The sequence below is a fragment of the Hypanus sabinus genome, chromosome 13 (assembly GCF_030144855.1).
Source record: "Hypanus sabinus isolate sHypSab1 chromosome 13, sHypSab1.hap1, whole genome shotgun sequence".
NCBI classification, from domain to species: Eukaryota; Metazoa; Chordata; class Chondrichthyes; order Myliobatiformes; family Dasyatidae; genus Hypanus; species Hypanus sabinus.
Window position 1 is genome coordinate 96,002,484 of NC_082718.1, and position 22,078 is coordinate 96,024,561.

Consider the following 22,078-nt stretch of genomic DNA (forward strand, 5'->3'; position numbering starts at 1 on the left):
TTCCATATCCGCAGTTACGCAAGTCTGAACACCTGGTTGTATTTTTACTCCCGTCATGCAGACAGAAAATCAGAGCCGCAGGAACAGTGGTGAGGACCATGGAAGATGTGGTCAAGGGAGATGGAGGAGCACTTACAGCACAGTTTTGAATTATTAGACTGGGCAATATTCAGGGATTTATCTTTGAATCTGTATGAATATGCCAGTTGTCACCAACTTCAAGACCTGTGTGGGTGAGTGTATGCCTTTGAGACCATACTGGACATACATGAACTAAAAGCTGTAGATGAACAAGATTTGCTAAAGGCTGGATCTATAGCATTCAAGGCTGGTGATTCAGAACTAAACAAAGAGTACAGCTGTAACCCACAGAAGGCTATCTTAAAAGCTAAAAAAACAATTGTAATTGAATTTAGAGACAGAATTGGATACACATCAGCTCTGGCAGGGTTTGCAGGCCGTTACTCTTTACAAGGCGAAACCTAGCATCACAGAATGGCTATGTTGCTTCACTCCCAGATGAGCTCAGTGCCTTTTATGCACACTTTGAAAAGGAGAATAAAACTACACCTGTGCAATTCCCTGTAGCATCTGGCGACCCTATGATCTCTGTCTCGAAGGCTGACATCAGCACATCTTTCAGGAGGCTCACAAGGCATCAGGGCCCAATGGTGTACCTGGTAGCGCAATGACAATCTGTTTCAACCACCTGGCAGGAGTGTTCAAGGACATCTTCAATCTCACTATTGGATTCGGAGGTTATCACCTGCTTCAAATGGGTGTCAATCATACCTGTTCCGCTCAGATCTACCATGATGAAGTGCTTTAAGAGTTGGTCATGACCAGAATCAACTCCTGTCTAAGCAAGGACTTGGACCCGCTGCAGTTTGCTTCCTGCCACAATAGGTCTGCAGCAGATACAATCTCATTGGCTCTCTACTTAGGCTTGGACTGCTAGACAACACCAATACTTATGTCAGGCTGCTTTTTATTAATTACAACTCAGCGTTCAACATCATCATCATACGTACCCTCAGTACAAATCAACAAGCTTCAAAACCAGGGCCTCTGTACCTTCCTCTGCAACTGGATCCTTGACTTCCTCATCAGAAACTACAATCAGTGCAGATCAGAAGAAATATCTCCTCCTCGGTGACAGTCAACATGGGCAAACTTCAATGATGTATGCATAGCCACTGCTGTACTCTACACACATGACTGTGTGCTAGGCACAACTCAATTGCTATCTATAAGTTTGCTGAGGACACAACTGTAGTTGGCAGAATCTCAGGTGGTGATGAGGAGGCGTACAGGAGTGAGATAGATCAACTCAGTGAGTGGTGTTGCAAGGAAACCTTGCACTCAGCATCACTAAGACCAAGGAATTGATCGTAGGCTCCAGGAAGGGGAAGTCAAGGGAACACGCGCTGGCCCTCATTGGCTCAACAGTGGAAAGGGTGTTCTGAAGATCTACTCTGGTACCAAGATATTGATGCAGTTACGAAGAATGCGCCCCACTGCACAGGATCAGAAAAAGCTGCAGAGAGCTGGAGACTTAACTAGCTTCACCATGGGCCCCAGCATGGAGAGCATCTTCAAAAGGCAATGCTTCAAAATGGCAGCATCGATCATTAAGGGCTCCCATCACCCAGAACGTGCCCTTTTCTCATTGCTGCTATCAGGGAAGAGGCACAGGGGCATAAAACTCAACATTTTAGGACCAGCTGCTTCCCCCCCCCCACCATCAGATTTATAAACGGTTAACAAACCAACCCATGAATACCACTTTACTTTTTTTTTTGCTCTCCTTTTGCATTCCCTGTTTATTTTTTTTTAACATTTACACTCAGTGGGCACTTTATTAGGTACACCTGTGTACCTCATTAATGTAAATATCCAATTGGCCAAACATGTGGCAGCGATTTAATGCTTATCAGCATGCAGACATGGTCAAGAGGTTCAGTTGTTGTTCAGACCAAACATCAGAATGGGGAAGAAATGTGATCCAGGTGACTTTGACTGTGAGCGCCACAGCGGTGGTGTGAGTATCACAGAAATTGCTGATCTCCTTGGATTTTCATGTACAACAGTTTCTAGAGTTCACAGAGAATGGTGTGATTTAAAAAAAAACATCCAGTGAGCAGCAGTTCTGTGGGTGAAAACACTTTGTTAATGAGAGAGGTCAGATGAGAATAGCCATACTGGTTCAAGCTGATTCAAAGGCAATAGTAACTCAAGTAAGCATGTTACAACAATAGTGTACAGAAGAGCATCTCTGAACACACAATATGTGAAACATGCAGGGTGGCCACCTTATTAGGTACAGGAGGTAGTGGCCACTGAGTGTGTATATATTTGTTACTGTAATTTATAGACTTTTTAATGTATTGCTATTGCTAAAGAACAAATTTCATGACATGTGCCAGTGATAGATATTAAACTATTCTGATTCAATAGAATTGTTTGAGGTGAACATGATTATATTGACCTTTTTCATGAATGACCAATTTTTCTCTGTCTTTGCTGCCACCTGCTGTAGACCGAAGGGAACAGGAGAATAAGCAAACTTCCTAAATTACGCACTATTTAATTGCTTACAATGTTGTAGAAATGAACAAGCAATGAAAAGATTCACAGAACACAGATGTCATTCAAAATTTATTGCCAGGGGAATAGGGAAGAGAGAACTAGTGTCTTGAAAGGCCACTTAAAAATAAATTCTATGCTGCCATTGTTCCAAACGTTTCTTAAAACTAGCATGTTGTGAAAAAACATTTTGATGCAGGATTTTTTTTTTGTTCATTTAATACCACTGCTCCCATAACTTGAGTCATGGGAAGTTTATCTGAGTACATGTTTAATATAACAAATTAATCTTGTATGTCAAATATCTGATTACATTCTAATGGCCTTTTCTCTGCTAATTTGGCACACACTACTTTCTTCAGAATTATACAAATCATACAATATAGATGTAATCCTTTTAATCCAATTAATCCATTTTCATGCTTAATGATCCAGTGAAGCCTCATCCCATCTGTATCTCATTCTACTTCTTTTTCAGCTGTCTATCTGATTTTTGGTTGTTTGCCTCAACTACTTCACATGGTAGTAAATTCCCTTATTCTAGTTGCTACGCAAAAGTGAGAGCACCCTCCTCCTGTCATCTCAGGATAAGGGACCTTCCAGGTTTCCCACTATCAGTTTGTTTACATCAAGGAAGATGAATATGGAATTCTACGCATGTTGTCCACAGTCGAAAAAGACTCATTTTTAATGGGTTGGGATTAATAATCTGGAATGAGATGCTTGGGGAAAGTGATGGTTTGAAAACTTGTATCATAATGTGCTTTTCTGGAGAAGTGAAATGTAATAAAAACGAAGCAATGCTTAGAAGAATTATTGTATAACCTGTCAGATTGTTTAATCAGTAGTGGGTGTAAGAGTTTTGCCTTTACTGATGTATATTTAGTATATATGACAGAATAATAACTGAAATTACTGAATTTTGTTTATTTTTCTCTCTATGTTATCTGTCTAGAATGCTTTGGCTAATTGTAAAGGCCGAACTATCACATAAATGATAACTTGCCAAACTAAGATATGTTTGTGTTTTGTTTTGTTTTTGGAGAAGCCCTGATTAAACATTACTATTTAAAATAATAACTTCTCCAATTTTTAAAAAAAATTCTAGATAGTGCCACAATCCTGGCAGAAGAACTTGCCAAAAAGCCTTGCAGAAAGTTTCTACAATCAGGTAAGTCAAATGTCAAAACCAAGTGTAAGAACTGAACAGAGTAATGTGATAAATGCACACTTCGATCACTTCTGGGGCTTGCATCTCAACCTCACATGCTATTGAAAATTAATTTCAAAGTTCAAAGTAAATTTATTACAAAGTACATTTATGTCACCACATACACCCCTGAGATTCATTTACTTGCATGGGTTCACAGTACAAGAAACACATTAGAATCAATGAAAGATTGCACTCAGCAAGACAGACAAACAACCAATGTGCAAAAGGCAGCAAACTCTGCAAGTGCAAAAGAAAGAAAAAAAAGTAGTAGTAATAATAATAAGTAAACAATAAGTATCAAGAATATGTGGAGAAGGGTTCCTGAAAGTAAGTTTTCAAGGTTGTGGGAATAGTTCAGTGATGGGGCAAGTGAAGTTATCCCCTCTGATTCAAGTGCTAGATGGTTAAGGGGTAATAACTGTTCCTGAACCTGGTGGAGTGACTCTTGAGGCTCCTGCCCCTTCCAGATGGCAACAGCAAGAAAAGAGCATGGCCGGGATGGTGGAGGTCCTTGTTGATGGATACTGCTTTACTGCAACAGTGCTTCATGTAGATGTGCTCAGTGATGGGGAGGATTTTACCCATGATGGACTGGACTATATAGAATTCTTTTTGTTGGCTTTTCCATTCAAGGGCATTGGTGTTTCTATACCAGGCCAAAATGCAAACTGTCCACTGCATTTTTATAATAAGTTGTTCAAAGATCGAGATGTCATGCTAAATCTTCACAATCTTCTAAGAAAATAGAGGCACTACTGTGCTTTCTTTATAATAGCACTTACATGCTGGACCCAGGACAGATCCGCTGAAGTGATAACAGTGAGGAATTTAAAGATGCTGGCCCTCTCCACCTCAGTGTTATCATTTCAATGAGGAATGGCTCATGCATTTCCAGTTCCCTCTTCCTGAAGTCAATAATCAACTATTGGTTTTGTTGACATTGAATGAGAGGTTGTTGATGTGGCACCGCTCAGCCAGATTTTCAATCTCCCTCCTATATGCTGATTTGTCACCACCTTCGTTCAGCCTAGGACAGTGGTGTCGTTAGCAAACTTAAATATGGCATTAGAGCTGTGCTTATCCACACAATCATAAGTGTAAAGTGAGTAGAGCAGGGGGCTAAATACACAGCCTTGTGATGCACCTGTGCTGATGGAGATCATGAAGGAGTTGTTGTTGCCAATCCAAACTGAATTAACCTTGTTAACCTGTGCTGCACTCCCTCAATAGCAAGAATGTTCTTCTTCAAATTTGGAGACCAAAACTGAGCGCAATACTCCAAGTGTAGTCTCACCAGGGCCCTGTACAACTGCAGAAGGACCTCTTTGCTCCTATACTCAACTCCCCTTGTTATGAAGGCCAACATGCCTTTAGCTTTCTTCACTGCCTACTGTACCTGCATACTTACTTTCAGTGACTGATGCACAAGAACTCCTAGACCTCGTTGTACTTCCCCTTTTCCTAACTTGACACCATTCAGATAGTAATCTGCCTTCCTGTTCTTGCCACCAAAGTGGATAACCTCACATTTATCCACATTAAACTGCATCTGCCATGAATCTGCCCACTCACGCAACCTGTCCAAGTCACTCTGCATTCTCCTAACATCCTCCTCATATTTCACACTGCCACCCAGCTTTGTGTCATCTGCAAATTTGCTAATGTTACTTTTAATCCCTTCATCTAAATCATTAATGTATATTGTAAATAGCTGTGGTCCCAGCACCGAGCCTTGTGGTACCCCACTTGTCACTGCCTGCCATTCTGAAAAGGACCCGTTAATCCCTACTCTTTGTTTCCTGTTTGCCAACCAATTTTCTATCCATGTTAGTACCCTACCCCCAATACCACGTGCTCTAATCTTGCCCACTAATTTCCTATATAGGACCTTATCAAAGACTTTCTGAAAGTCCAGGTACATTACATCCACTGGCTTTCCCTTGTCCATTTTCATAGTTACATCCTCAAAAAATTCCAGAAGATTAATCAAGCATGATTTCCCCTTCGTAAATCCATGCTGACTCGGACCGCTCCTGTTACTGCTATCCAAATGTGCCGCTATTTCATCTTTTATGATTGACTCCAGCATCTTCCCCGCCACTGATGTCAGGCTAACTGGTCTATAATTCCCTTTTTTTGTCTGCCCCTCTTTTCTTAAAAAGTTGATATTTCAGATTGATAACTTCTCATCAGAACTGTGAAATTAGAAAGTAAATACAATTAGTATTTTTTCTGTTATAAGAGAAGGGCTTTGAGTTTTACTTGTCTGTAAGCTAACTTTTTGCATGTCTGCAAGAGACATTTGTACATAGACATCTGTCACAATTCCATTCTCTTGTTAAAGTTTTCTCCCATTAAACTCTTGTTCTTTTTGAGGAGTGGATGAATAGAAGAAGATGGTATGTAGAGGCATTACCACCATATCAGACCAAATACTTGCCTGTGAGTTAAGTACAAAAAAATACTGATACAGGCTGATCACAGACATGTAATAGTGGATATTTGAAAGCTGGTTAATTATCCAGTCTTAGCTTGGGAATAAATACAAGAGATTTTGCAAATGCTGGAAATCCTGTGTGTGACGGATGGTGCGGAGGTGCTCAACAAAGTGGTCTCCCAGTTTACAACGAGTCTCACCAGTGTCGAGGAGACCGCTTCAGGATCACTGGACACAATGGACAACCCCAGCAGATTCACAAATTGGGGGACTGCTTTGTTGTGCACCTCCACACAAGCAGTCACAAGCAGGACTTTGTGATGGCGAAACATTTTAATTCCCATTCCCAGTCCGACGTTGTGTGCCAAGATGAGGCCACCTTTGGGTGGAGGACCTTGTATTTTGGCTGGGTATCCTCCTACCTCATGGCATGAATATTGAATTCTCCTTTAGGTAAACAAATTCCACCCCCCCCCACCCCATTCCCAACTCTGACTTTTTACTACTTCTCACCCGCCTATTACTTCTCCTGGGACCCCTCCTCCTTCCCTTCCTCCTGTTGTCCACGCTCCTGTCCTAATCAAATTCTTGCTTCTCCATCCCCTGACCTTTCTCGCCCGCCTGACATCACCTATCATCTTCTGGCTATCCTCCTTCCCCTCCCCCCACCTTTTTACTCTGGCATCTTCCCTTTCCTTCTCAATCCTGAAGAAGGGTCTCTGCCTGAAAGATGACTGTTTATGCATTTCCATAGATGCTGCCTGACCTGCTGAGTTCCTCCAGCATTTTGTGTGTTTGTTGCTTTGGATTTCCAGCATCGGCAGACTTCCATGTGTTTAGATTTATTATTTTGTTATTAGCAGGATATCAATGACACGATTGATGAGTTTGAAATTTGTTTTAGATTTGTTTTAAGTAAGTGTTTTGAATTTTGTCATTTGACAAAATAACTTTGGTATTGAGTGGGAAACATACTGCTAGCATATCAGCAACTATATACCTTTTTGGCAGCTGGTAGAATGTTCATGATATACCTTCAGTAAGCTACCCCAATCTGAGTTATTTACTTGGGACTTACCAGTATGGCTCAGATTGAGAGTTCTGCCTGAGCCTACATACTTGGATCCCACTGTCCATTGTTGTATTGTTTGATGTTTGTTAAATTATCACTTGATAATTTTATTGATTACAATATTCTGGTTTTTTTTCTCTGCAGGACAGTGTGATTTTGGGGCTAATTGCAAATTTTCCCATATGACAGATGAAGATATTCAGAAGTTGAGACAAAAGGTGGAAGGTTAGTGCATGTGGTATAAAAGATGAACATTCTGATGATGTTTGACATCAGAAAGTCTGACGAAATAATTTTTTTTCCATTTTCTTTGGCTCTGAAGGACAGGACTGGAGGCTTTGTGTTTGTAATGTTTCTTAGGTATTATTTTGTAATTTTCCTTATTTCCATTTGCAATCTGCCACACTCTAGGCTGTCAAAAAGCTTGAAATTTAGTCTTCTCTTTAATGTAACTAAAATAAGACATGGAACAATATTGAGCGAGACTGTCACAGCACTTCAGTAGGTGATAGTGATACATTGTAATACGATTACTGGATATGAAAACTAGTTTCCCTGGGTTTCAGTTAATTTACCAAGCAGTTGTGTCACCATGATCCCAGAATAATCCCTTGTTTTTTCCTGTTAATGCATCTCATTGGTGACCTTGAATTGAAGTCTATTTTATCCTTCAGCAGACCTGTTTGATGGATGGGGTCTAATTTGGCAGAAGTGATGTCCACCACGACACCTTGTCATCAGGTCTGACGTGCAAAAGAAAGGATACAAACAACACTTAGCTGTGCACACGCTGTCCACTAGAGTAACACATTTATTATATTCTTTAAAATTTTAGAACAAGCTGGGTTTTTTTCAGCTACTCTTGATGTTGTAAGCTGAAAGCTGGTTGTGAAATCTCCCCTACATCAGCTGATTTGCACTGTGGGACTAAATCTACTTTGCATCTTAAGAAGCAATTCTGATGTTTTTGATGCAACTAGTATAGAAAAAAAAGTCACTGATGTTTGGTCTCTGATAATAGTCATAATATTAAGCAATTGTATATAGGGATGGGAGAAAATGGGTCACTTATCAAGAGCTGCATGCATTTGGAAAACTAAAATCAATTGTTGCAGTAAGCCTGTGCTAGCCAAATTTGATTATATGTTAACCAAGCATAAATAAAATAGCAATTTTGTTTCAATTTGGTTTTAAAGAACATGGGTTGGTTTCAGAAGAATAATGAAAAAAAAGCAACCAATTTCAGACACAATTTATGGAGCAATTAGAACATTTTGGAACACACTACATCCTTGGACATGTCGGCAGCAATATCAAAATCCATTTATAATTTCTAAACCAGCTACACTTTATATGTGTAATGGCTATAACTGTTGAAATACAGTTATCCATCTGTACAAAGTTCATCTAAGTGTAAAAATTAAAGATGAAACATAAAACTCTACAAATGTAGGGCAAGCTAAGTATCCATAATTGTAAAGTCTATAGGTTTATAGAAAATCTCAGGGCCCAAGATACCAAAGGCGATAATTGAGCTTTGTCAAGGTTGTGGGAAAGCAACCTTATTGTCACTGACATTCCAATTCAGTGAAGAATCAGCACGATAAAGAATTTTTGAGAATTTTGGTTAGCCTTTGCAGCACTAATAATAGTGTTTCATTCAGTGGTGCATTGTTTTATTAGGGGCTGACCACACTGTTGCAAAATATCCTAGCATGTAGGCAAATGACCAGTACTTCAGACACAAAATTAAAAATAGAAAATGCTGATAACGTTAATGGAGGGATCATGTTTCATATTGCTGCCATTTCTTCACAACAGCTTTGATGAATTTTTTTACCTTTGTAATTTGAACTTTTGTTTTCAAATGCTTTCTACCCCCTTCCTTCCCAACCTTTTAAATTTTGGACAAATCTATACAGAATCTCTCTGAATCAGAATGTTTCAGCAACGTGTTGATGTTATTTTTCATAACCGCAGTGAGTCAAAAGAAAACAACTCTTCCAGCAGATGGAGCTGTTGGTTCTTTCCCCCACTATCAACCCCACAACGACGACTAAGTAAATCAGTAACAGATCAGATTCGCTCTAATATCACCAGCTTATGTTGTTAAATTTATTAATTTGTATAATTTTCCATCGTTATGAGGACCAGAACAATGCATATAGATCTAAATGGCTTTTAAAAGAGATTGTAAAATTGCCTTTTTTTTAAAACGGGTTACATTTGCATAGACACTTCAGTCCTTCGAAATTACAAATTTTATTGTGATTCATTTTAGTGTGATCATAACAGTGGATAGAAAAGGCAATTTGTGCATCGGAGTTTTTACCATAACTAATAGATAAGTAGCCGGATATTCTTTCAAAGGAAACTTGGTGGCTAGTCCATGGGAAACTTCTGAGTATAGTGGATGGATTTTTGAGGATAGTGGCTTGAGAGACTGGGAGCTTGGAAAGTCTGTTGAATATTCAGCAAAAGATAGCACCTCTGATTGCTTTGAGTGAAATTTTAAAGCTGGATCTTTAATGAAGAAGAGCATTTTGGCAGATATTCCACCATCTTAATGAATAACTGTTCTGTAAGTACCTGTATAATTATACTTGAAATACTGAACCTTATTGATACTTCATGGTGGATGTAGTCTTTTGTACATATCCATCACTCTTTGGGCAGACCAGTTCAACATTATCCCTTCATTAGAGATTCTTCCCACGTCCTTCATGATTTTGGAGGCTGTAACTTAGACAATTGTTTATTGTTAAAGCCTCCACAGTATTGTCACTCTGTTGCATTGAATATAGACTGTGTCTGTGCTCAACCTAGCAGCTTAAGTACCAAATGCTTTTGTTCAGATTTAGAGGGTAAGTTAAACGATCATTAACTCTGTCTTCTACACAAATGTTTATACATTATCTGTTTTTATTACCCAATTTAATAGGTTTTCTTTAAGATCCCAAATCTCTTACAGACTGTGCACAATAAAAGCAAAACAACAATCAACAAAGCAAACTGAAAACTGAAATATTATTCCAGTTGAAGGAAATGGTGTTTAAACTGATAAATTGTCTGTTGAACCACATTTTATGATGTATACTGTAAGATTTATATGAGAAAGAACTGTAAGTAGGTTCCTCCTTACCCAACTAAAAACATGTGCAGTGTAGAATCTCTGCCGCTTGCTCAGTCAGTAATTTAATTTCTGTAGCGGCAAAACTAATCCAAAATCAAAACAAAACATTTTCTACTTGCCTGTGACTGTGACGTGCCCACAGCTTCAAAGATTGCTCCAAAAGTCGAACCCTTTATTCAATCCCTTATGATCATTTAGCAAACATACAATTAAACATTTTTGAGTGTTATCTCAGCAGTCAGCAAAAGATATGACCTCGGCTGGTCCCAAACTACAAACTGCGATGAAATAGGCAAGAATACATAGCTTATTCCCTTTGTGACTAGTTACTGTAATAAGCGTAATAAAACACCGCAGTGCAGAATACCTTTGTACACAGAACAGATAACATGACTCTTACAATTTGGCTGATTGATCTTTGGTGTTCCTGCAGTAGGTATTTTAGTTACCCTTTAAACCCTGGAAAATATGTTTTTTTCCCCCCCCCATGCTTTTTCTTGCAGTTCTGTCTTTAGATCATTCTTGTGACTGCTTTTCTTTGTTTCCTGAGGTTGAATTTCTTCAGTGTGTACCACATTTCCCTCACGTTATTTTAGTGTAACGTTTTGCCTTGTTGATTCAGCTATTGGGAGTATAATGTGCATAGTGTACCCAAGAAATTAATCTGGACAAAGAATTGGTTTAAAAATTGGCAGTGTCCACAGACTACCTTGAATAGGAGCAGTGAGGCAGCAAAGAATGTTAAGGGTTGATTGGGAAGAAAATAGCAGGAAAGTCAGAAGGGAAATACATTTTGTGTTTCTGATATTTATCAGCTTTGCAAAGTTAAGTAAAATAAAAGTAAACTCTACATACATGTAAATGTGTGAAAACCCAAAATTTAACTGTCTTGTCCATTGTCCTTTGAAAACATGGTAACGTAATTATAAAGGAAATATAGGGTGAGGGAATTTTCAGGTTTCTTGAGTTAACTATTCGGGTTTAATATTTCTATTATTAACATTATTTAAAATTATTTTTTTGCAGATGAAAATAAAGTTGAACAAGATGACAGGCCAGCTCCTAGCATTGATGAATGGTTGGCTAAGCGAGCCAAACGAAAAGAAAACAAATCACACACAAGGTAATTTGTATGTAATGCATTGAGTTATAATGTGTTATCAGCTTTGTAACAGAATTACACTCAATTTGCTCACTTTTATATGTTACTAAAGCAGCGGAAAATTGTAACTAAATACAGTAATGGGCAAAAATCTTAGGCATCCTAGATTTTTTATACAAGTTTTGTTTTAGATGTTTATTTTTTGTCTTCTGCATCTGTCAGTGTGTCAGTAAAGAGCAAGTTTTAGATTTCCAAACATTCATTTTCCAAAATAGTTAATGTTACAGAGATTTTTTAAATATTTCATTAATGGAAGTAACATTAAGTAATAGACCACCTTTGAAATAAAAACCTCATTACTTTGTAGGTATGTAGCCAAGCGCATAATTAAACAAAGATTACAAACAGGTCCCAATGATCAATGACATAATTAGTTGAATGAACTAAACTGATTAAAGGACACATAAAAAGGTGTAGAAGGAATAAACTGGGTGAAGGACAATCAAACCTAGAGGTGAGGGTGTCGCAGAAGTGACACTAACCTTCAAATCATCAATTCTTATACCTTTGCAAGAATGAGCATAGTAACAAGACGCAAGTTGGTCATGTAAGTCAGCAAGGTCTCTTCCAAGCAGAAATTTCGCGGCAGCTAGGAGTTTCAGATGTGCTGTCCAAGCTCTTCTGAAGAACTACAAGGAGACTGGCAAGGTTGGGAACCAGAAACACAGTGCTTAGCCACTGAAACTGAGTGCAGCAGATGAGAGATACATTAAACTGGCATTCCTTCTTAATCAGAGGAAATCCAACACTGCTATCAGCTCTGAGCTCCCAGAAATGACTGGAACTCAAGTGCACCCCTTTACAGTCTGGGGAAGTCTTGTTAGAAATGGTCTTCATGAAAACGTTACTGCCAAAAAGCCAGTGCTCCAAAGTGGAAGCAAAGCCGAGAGACTCACCTATGCACAAAAACACAAGGACTGGGGTGTTGAACAATTGCAGAAAGTGCTTTAGACTCTGACAAGTCAAAATAAGAAATTTTTGGCTCAAGCAGGAGGCAGTTTGTCCGTAGAAGAGCTAGAGAGCACTACGTGGATGAGTGTTTGCAGCCAACAGTGAAGCACGGTGGAGGTTCCCTGTGGGTTTGGGTCTGCACTTTTGCAAATGGGATTGGTAATCTGACCAGAATTAATGGAATCCTCAATGCTGAGAAGTTCAAACAGATTCTTAGCCATCATCCAATACCATCAGGAAGGCACCTGTTTGGTGAACAACTTCATTCTGTAGCAGGATGATGACCCCAAAAGAAATATTTTCAGTGAAATGAAGAACAAGGAGTTCCTGCAACAGATGGCATGGCCTCCACTGAGCCCTGATCTCAACGTCATCGAGACTGTCTGGGATTACCTAGAGAAACAGAAGCAAATGATACAGCCACAGTCTGCAGAAGAACTGTGCCAGTTCTCCAAGAAGCTTGGAACAATCTACCAGCTGCTTTTTCTTATAAAATTGCTTGACAGTGTACCTAAGAGAACTGATGCACTTTTAAAGGCTAAGGGTGGTCACACCAACTATTGATTTAATTTAGTGTTTTTTTTACTGTCATTGTCCTTTAAAGTAACTTTTTTGATATTTAGAAACATTTCATTATTTATCTTGGCATTACAGAATTTTATTACACATGCCTAATACTTTTGCATGGTACAGTATATGGGGAGTTAACCAGTGAAAAGTCATTTTTAAACAGTATGTATGGACAAAAGTTAGGCAGAGTACCATGTAGCAACGTGGTTAGCACGGCACTATTACAGCTTGGGGCATTCCGGAGTTCAGGATTCAATTCTGTGGCATCTGTATTGGAGTTTGTACATAGTCCCACTGCTCAAATACGTACTGGTTAGTAGGTTAATTTGTCATTTTACATTGTCCTGCAACCAGGCTAATGTTAAATAGGTGCGTTGCTGAGTGGTGCAATTCGTTGGGTCTGGAGGGCTTTTGCTCCAAATAAGTAAATACATAAAAGCACTGGACTTATCATAAGATAAGATAAAACTGTATTTATCCCAAAGGAAGTTATTACAAGGTTGCTTAGTCAGAAGTATATACTTTAAAATTCAAAATGTAAGCACTGAGGTACGAAAAAGAGTATAAATGTGCACTAAGATGTAATAGTGCAAAATACAGATGTGCAATTAACTTGAGGATGAGTTGTAGAGTCTTATAGCCACAGGGAGAAAGGATCTCCTCTGGCATTCAGTGGTGTATCTCAGTGGAATCAGTCTGTTACTAAAGGTGCTTCTCTGTTTGTCCACTATGTCATGGAGGGGGTGAGAGGGATTGTCCGTAATGCTCCTTGGCTTTTGCAGCGTCCTCCTTTCAGAAATAACCACCAGGGAATCCAGTTCCACCTGCAGAACAGAACCAGTCTTCCATGTTGATTTATTCTGATGGAGGTCATTCTTATGTTTTATAGCAGTTAGCAGAATAATTTTGGGATGTGTTTTATTGAGGTAGTGAAAAGATGAACTTGCAAATACAATGTTAATATGAACAGTGGAATAATGTGACAATCAGTGCATATTAAAAGATTCCTTCCTCTAATTGATCATGAACACCTTCATCAGTTATCTACGTACATCTTAATTTTATGTTCTAAAGATTTGTTTTATAAATAAATATGCAGCGGTTTCCTTTATGAATGTACAGTAAGTCTGACGCATTGACATTTGTTCAAGTTCAAAAGTAAAACATACACGGAAGCTAAAGAATAGTATTATTAAATGATATTGTTACACTTCCAATATTGAATAAGATAGAATTTAGTAAGTTTCTAAGAAAGCTATGTCAGAATTTGAAGGTGGGTTCTTGGCCCAAAACGTCAGCTCCCCACTCCCACCACTACTTTCAAATCTCTTAGTATCTCTCCTTTCAGTTAGTCCTGATGAAGGGTCTCAGCCCGAAACATCGACATTGCTTCTTCCTATAGATGCTGCCTGGCCTGCTGTGTTCCACCAGCATTTTGTGTGTGTTGTTTGAATTTCCAGCATCTGCAGATTTCCTCGTGTTTGCACATCAGCTGTTTGTGCATTTCCATGGATACTGCCTGACCTGCTGAGTTCCTCCAAGATTTTGTACCTGTTGTATCAGAATTTGTAGTGTTTGTCTATACATGAAATTGATGCTCTTGGTAATCAGAACTGATAGCTCTGAAGAATGTGATGTTTTTCCAATTCATGTGTCAGCAGCTATGGCATTCTGCTCAAATATGATGCATGCTGTATGCTTCTGTCTGTGTTCCATAACCATGATGACCACATTCCATGAAGGTTATTTTTAGCTGAATGGAATATGGCATTTCAGTTTGATGAACTCAAGCCTCAAATATTTATTGACATTTAAGAAGGGTCATTATTCTCTTGCTAGCACTTTCTCTCTTATTTACATTTTAAGTGAGGTGGAAGACTTTTTATTGTGTTTTGTTATCATGATTTTAATGAGCAACTATGCAAATCAAAATGTCATTGTAAGGCAAATAATATGTTACAGTAGCATATTGATTTGTATGGTAAGATGCAAATTAGTATTGAATGTGCTTAATGTTTTCTTTGAAAACAGCGACTTGTGTAAATAATAGTTTCTGCAATGCATAAACAGTAAGGGAAGTTAACTAAAAATGAATCTTCTAAATGCTGAGGTGCAATATTGGCCTGGGTATAGGAGAAAACCTTGCTTCCTTGAATAGTAATAAAATGAATGTGTCTTTATTTCATTTCATGGAAAATTGTTGGGATTAATGATAGCACTGTTTGGAATTCAAAACCTAGTATGGGAAGAAACCCAATATGTTCTTGCTCAAATGGCATAAATGCTTTCGGCTGAGCAAGAATTGTTTTTATATTTTGAATCTTAGTTCACCTTGGCTGAAACTAGTACAAACACCTGGCATTTTTAACTGTGGGAAGCCTTTCTGGATACACTTCAATATTAATTCTATCACTTCTACATGTCTTTTTTTTTGAGATTCTATTAAGCCAGATTGCTTGCATGTAAGTGACTTACAATTTCTATCCATAAATAGTGAAATAAGCTAATTTTTAATATTTTCTTTGAACTATTTGCACCTTTGTTCTGCAGCAACATATTCAAAATATCTCCTATCAAAATATCACCTTGCAGGACTAGAGAGCAAAAAAATTTTGTAGGGCTCTGTCAATTATGTTTGACATCTAATCTAGGGACTGGTTTGACATGCTGCCTGTTTTGAATTCTAAAGTGTTTTCTGAAGTATTATGTTATAATTGTTTTCACTTATATTTGCTGACCAATGTAATGGAATTTGGGGTATTGTAGAAGAAAATTTGTGAATCAATGTACCTAAATAAAGAATGATTAAATTGTTCTAACCATTTTAAATTCTATAGATAGAACATAGAACAGTATAGGCCCTATTTAACCTATTCCAAGTTCATTTTAACACTTCCCTCCTGCATATCCCTCCATTTTACTTTTATTCATGTTCTTGTCTAAGAATCTCTTAAATGTCCCTAGTTTCAACCTCTGCCACCACTCCTGGCAGGATGTTCCATGCGCTTACCACTTTCTGTGTGAAGAACCTAACTCTGACACCCTGCTATACTTTATTCCAAACACTTTAAAATTATGCCCACTTGTATTAGCTATTTCCACTCTGGCAAAAAAAGGTGCTGGCTGTCCATTCTATCAATGCCTGTTATCATCTTACACACCTTTATCAAGTCACCTCCCATCCTCCTTTGGTCTAAACTGAAAAGCCCTAGGTCGTTCAACCTTTCCTCAGAAGAAATGTTTTCTAATCTAAGTAGCATCTTGGTAAATCTCCTATGCAGCTTCTCCAAAGCTTTCACATTCTTCCTATGTTAAGTGACTAGACTGAATAGAATACTTCAAGTGTGCTATAACGAGAGGTTTACAGAGCTGCAACATTACCTTGCGGCTGTTGAATTTAATCCCCTGACTAATGAAGGCCAGCAGTCAATATGCAGCTTTGTGGGATCCATGGACATAGACCCCAAGATCCTTCAGTAAGCAGCATAATTTTAAGACATTTTAGAAAATCAATCAATGCACACAGTTGATGAACCTCAGATGGCAGACTGGCTGTGAGTGCAGTTTCCTTTAAAGAAAGCGATGGCAGAGACACTGTGCTGGTCTATTAGTTCGATTGAAATGCAGAGGCTTTAGACTTCCGCTCTCAACTGTCCTGCTGGTGAATGTACAACCTCTGGAAAATGAAATTGAAGACATCAAAGCAAGATTGCTGTACCAAAGGCACATCAGGAAACATGGCTCACACCCGCCATTTTGGACCCAGTGTTGCAGCTCGATGGCTTCACCATTCTCCGCAAAGACATGATAGCTCAGTCTTTTAAAAGCAGAGGAGTTGGAGTCTGCACCACTCATTGTGGTGCAGAAACATGGCAGTTCTGTCTCCGTTTCGCTCACTCGACCTGGAACATCTAGCAGTCAAATGCCGTCCATTCTATCTGTCGTCATCTTGGTAGCAGTGTGTATTCCAGTTTAAGCCAATGTCAGGCAGGCTCTGAAGGAGCTGAGCAACATATTCAGCAGGCGTGAATCTGCACACCTTGATGTCTTTCCTTATCAATGTGGGAGATTTCAACCAGGCCAGCTTCAAGAAGTTTCTGAACAATAATCACCAGCATATCACCTGTGCAATCAGAGGAGCCAACACACTTGACCACTGTAATACCATCATCAAGAACATTTACCAAGCCATCCTGTGCCCACAGTATGGAAAGTCCAATTGCCTGGATGTACTCCTCCCAGCATATAAGGTAAGCAGACACTAAAGACCATAGCACCAGTGGTTAAGACCAAGGAATGGTCAAGGGAAGTGAGAGACTGCTTACACGAGTGCTTTGTCTTGATGGTCTGGACCATATTCAGGGATTCATCTTTGGATAGAAATTAATATACCACAGTTGTCATCAAAGCTGATGTGGATGAATGTGTGCCTTTGAGAACATACACAAGTCAAAAGCCATGGATGGACCAGGAGATTCATAGTTTGCTGAGGGCTAGATCTGTGGCATTCAATATTGGTGAACTAGGACTATACAGGAAGTTCAGGTACAACCAATTCTGGTTGAGGTTAGAGATGGAATTGGAAGCATGTCAGCTCTGGCAGGGTTTGCAGGCCATTACTTCCTACAAAGTGAAATCTAACTTCATGAATGGCAGTGATGCCTCACTCCCAGATGAGCTCAGCATCTTTTACACACACTTTGAAAGGGAGAATAAAACTACATTTAAGCAAATCCCTGGTGACTCTGTGATCTCTGTCTCGAAGGCTGGCATTAGAACATCTTTCCAGAGGAGGATAACATGGCCTTGATCCCCTGGCCTTGATGGTGTATCAGGTAGGTCTCGGAATACATGTGGCGACCAACTGTTGGGTATGTTCAAGGACATCTTCAATCTCTCACTGCTGCAGTCAGGTTCCCACCTGCTTCAAAAGTGTGATAATCATATCATTGCCCAAGAAGAGCAGAGTGAGCTGCCTCAATGTCCATCGTCCATCATGTCCACTATGATAAAATGCTTTGAGAGTTTGGTCGTGGCTAGAATAAGTTGATCCAGGTGCTGGACCTGCTGCAATTTGCCTTTCGCCTCAATAGGTCAGCGGATGCAATCTCACTAGCTCTTCACTTGGCCTTGGATCACCTGGATGATAGTAATTCTGATTCTCTTTCCTTCAAAGAATCATGCCGTTAACCCCATATTCTGCGTTCAAGTTGACAATCCAGTGTTTTATTTCAGACTTTTCTGGGTTAAACTCTATCTGCCACTTCTCAGTTCAGCTTTACGTCCTGCCAATGTCTCGTTGAAACCTGTGACAACCTTGTACACATCAACCTTTGTGCCATCTGTGAACTTAATAACCCACCCTCCCACTTCCTCATCCAAGTCATTTATTAAAAATTACAAAGAGCTGGCGTCCTAGACAGATAACTGTGGAACACTACTGGTCACCAATCTCTAGGCAGAATAAATACATTCTATCTGCTACCAACCCCTGCCTTCTGTAGGCAAGCCAATTCTATATCCGTGCACCTGGGTTTCCCTGGATCATCACGTGCCTCCCGACTTTCGTGGGGATCTTGTCGAGCAGCTTACTAAAATCCATAATTATTCTTTTCTAAAAATACTTGAATTCCAATTGAAAAACATTAAAAGTAAATATGATGTTTGAAGTATTGCTTTTGATTTGTATGAGGGATTATCTATTTTGTAGACTTTTAGCTTGTCTTTTTGGATGATGTCCAAGAAAGCTGGCTTAAAATACAGCCTTTAAGATGTGTAGTTGTAATATTCTTCACTAAAGTTAATGATGTTATATACTTATCACTGTACAATATCAAAAATAGGTGGAAACACCCCTATTACATTTCTATTTTAAGGATCTTTAGATTTGAGAGTTGCTTTAGAGAAATAACATACAGAGCGTTGCAGAAGAGCCGTCTTGTGCAACATGTTCCGCTGAAATAATCATAATTTGCTTGGCATTGTTAAGCAATTTAGTACTTTGTTACTTCAGAATAGTGGAGGATCTTGGGAATTCTCTGAGTACTTACCTAAGTGAGGGACCATGTTCAATACCTGGCCTGAGATCTAGTATGTTGTTTGTGGTTTTTGGATCTTTCTATCCTGTACTTAACACTTGAGGTCTAGAAAAAATAATTATTGATGAATTCTGGTCATTGAGGTTCTAGAGGTACTAAAACATTTGTAATCTATACTTGTGTGGGAGAAACTAATGTATTAGCACTAGAATAGCTCCCATTTATTGCACTAAAGAGTGTGAAAATCAATTTCATTGTAAGCTCTGCCGCAACCCACACATAATGTTGGCGGCCCTTCAGGACTTTTCTCAGCCGAAACATTGACTGTTTATTCATTTCCATAGTTGCTGCCCGAACTCCTGAGTTCCCTCAGCATTTTTGTGTGCATTGCTTTGGATTTCCAGCATCTGCAGAATTTCTTGTGTTCAGAGACATAACCTCTGTCTCTTTATAATAACAATTGCTTATGCTATACAAATAAGATTCCCATTACTCTGACAGTGTTTACTGATACTGTTTTGACTATGTGAAGCAAGCATAATCACGGATGAGAGGCATTATAAGGGTTTAATTAGTTCTGTTATCTAATCAATAAAATTGATTTCTATCACTGAACTGAAAATCTAATTGTTCAGGTGAAAAACATTGAAATTCAAATTGGTTATTCAACATTGCTATCCTCAGTGGACAAATTATTTACTCAACAATTCTTATTTTTTTTAGCTGGGTAGCTAAAAAGACAAACAAATTGACATAAACTTAAAAATGAGCCTGACTTCTTCATGAGAGATCTCCATGGATTTTTGATCAAGTTATCTCACAGATAACAGCAATCCTCTAAATTTCTTTGTCAAAAGTACTACATCCCTTGCTCTGTGCTTTGCTGCAACACTGATTACAACACATTTCAGAGTACTGTATACACTGTCCCAAATACTGATGGAAGAGCCTGTGAATGAAATGTATTGCCACAATTTTTTATTTGTCTGAAATGTTAATTTAAAGATGATTTTCACTCTCTTGTTGGGATTTTTTTAATGTTACCCTGAAGTATAATACTAATATGAAGTTCTGAAGTTAAAATTATTTAAATTGTATGTTGCTGAATATTGCACTACCAAGACCAGCCAGTGGTACATCCCATTTACTGATCTTTTCTGTATAACACTATGATATCATGACTTTATTTTTTACTTGAGAATTTGTTGTATATTGTAGTAGCATTAATATTATATTATTATGTCATATTTTATTAGTGATCTGGAAGAGGAAAAAGACGAAGATGCACCTGCTATGTATTGGCTACCTCCAGGATATCATGCAGTCCATGAGTTACCACCTTCTCTACATCCACCACCTCCTGGAGGCTGGAAGACTGCACTGAATGTTGAATGGGGTTAACACACAAGGACATGTGAACAATACAAAATCTTGATTCGTGTTATCTTAAATGATACACTTGGAATTTGTAAGACTTCTGAAGAAGATTTATTTGCACATGCAAATAGCACTTGAGTTTCTGTGTCTTTTCTGGTTTGCTGCTTCATTTTATTGTAATTAATGATTGCAAAGGAGCTGTTAAAAACAATTAATTTTTGAAGTAGATCTACTAGAAAGACAAGTATACATTCATCAGTTGAGACTGCCTGACAGTACTAATTGTCTTCTTTAAAACTAGTGGTTGTAGATAAAGATTTCTCAAGCAGTAAATTATTGCACCATCCTTTTTTTTCTGAGTTCTCCTGTTAGATGTTATATAGAAGTGCCTAAAGTCTGCCTAGGCCATAGAAATGTAAGCTTCATACTCTAGGTTCTATTGATTTTATTCTATTTGAAACAATACTAATGGTCTGTTTGCACATGTAATACGACTATAATATTTAGTAACGGGAGTCCCTCATTAATCAACACTTGTGATTGGCTAAATAATAATATAGCAACACTACTGAATTTGAAATGACAGAAAAATGTTCAAAAGAGTGAATGGTTTGAAAATTAAAACCATGAAGGGGTTGGCACTGAACAAGTACTGATTGCTGTACAGTTCAATTGACCCAGGTTTAATCCTGATTTTGGCCGTCTGTGAAGAGTTTGCATGTTTTCTCCAGGAATGCACAGAGCATTTCCATTTTCTTTTTTCTTCACCCACCCAGGGTGATCTAGTTTCATCCAACTTCTCACAGATTTGCTGGATGGCTACTATAACCCACCTCCAGTGTCGGTTGATTGCAGAAAAAGTGTGAGAGAATAAGTGGGCGTGTGAGACCATATGCATATTGATTGAAACTTTTTTTATTGAATTGCAAATTGCATCAGGAGCCTAGGCTTGTGGCTCTTCTGCCTGAACTATTGCAACCACACCCCTACATTCTGATTGTGAGGGTTTGCACAATTTACCATTGGTAGAAAGAAGATTTCGCTGACATTTTCAACTAGATAAGCATTATATTCATTTTGGGAGGGTTCATCTATTTTTGTTTCAAAAGGACTTTGAGGCAAACTGATAATTAAATTTCCACGTATTTGTTCCGATTTACCAATGAGCAGCTATTGTTTATTTATATTGTGAATTGGTAGATGTACAAACTGGGCAGGATTAGGCATCTTGATCCTTTGAGCCTGCTACTCCATTTAATAAAATTAACTATACATCTCTGAATGTTCTGGTAGCCTTTCTGGCTTAAATTTATTCAAAACTTCTGCTTTCGTTGTGTTTGAAGAAGTTTGTAAGACTTGTGGCCCTTAAAAGATATTTCACCTGATCTGCCTTATTAATTGGCTGGTCCTTCATTTTTAAATAGTCCTATTAAATTCTAGATTTTCCAATGAAAACATTCTCTCCATATACACTCTGTTAAAGCCACTTAAGCTACTTTATTTCATTTAAGTCACATGTCAGTCTTCTGAACTCTAGCA

At 38.5% G+C, this 22,078-nt stretch overlaps 1 protein-coding gene across 1 annotated transcript in view; it reads left to right on the forward strand.

Annotated features, from left to right (window-relative positions):
* Positions 1-21,815, forward strand: part of zmat5 (zinc finger, matrin-type 5) — a 28,906-nt gene extending 7,091 nt beyond the window's left edge. Inside the window, exons 2-5 of the mRNA XM_059988259.1 lie at positions 3,695-3,757; positions 7,453-7,533; positions 11,468-11,564; positions 20,419-21,815. Coding sequence (XP_059844242.1) covers positions 3,695-3,757; positions 7,453-7,533; positions 11,468-11,564; positions 20,419-20,563 — 386 coding nt within the window. The 3' untranslated portion in view covers positions 20,564-21,815. The remainder of the gene's footprint in view (positions 1-3,694; positions 3,758-7,452; positions 7,534-11,467; positions 11,565-20,418) is intronic.
* The last annotated feature ends 263 nt before the right edge of the window (positions 21,816-22,078 follow it).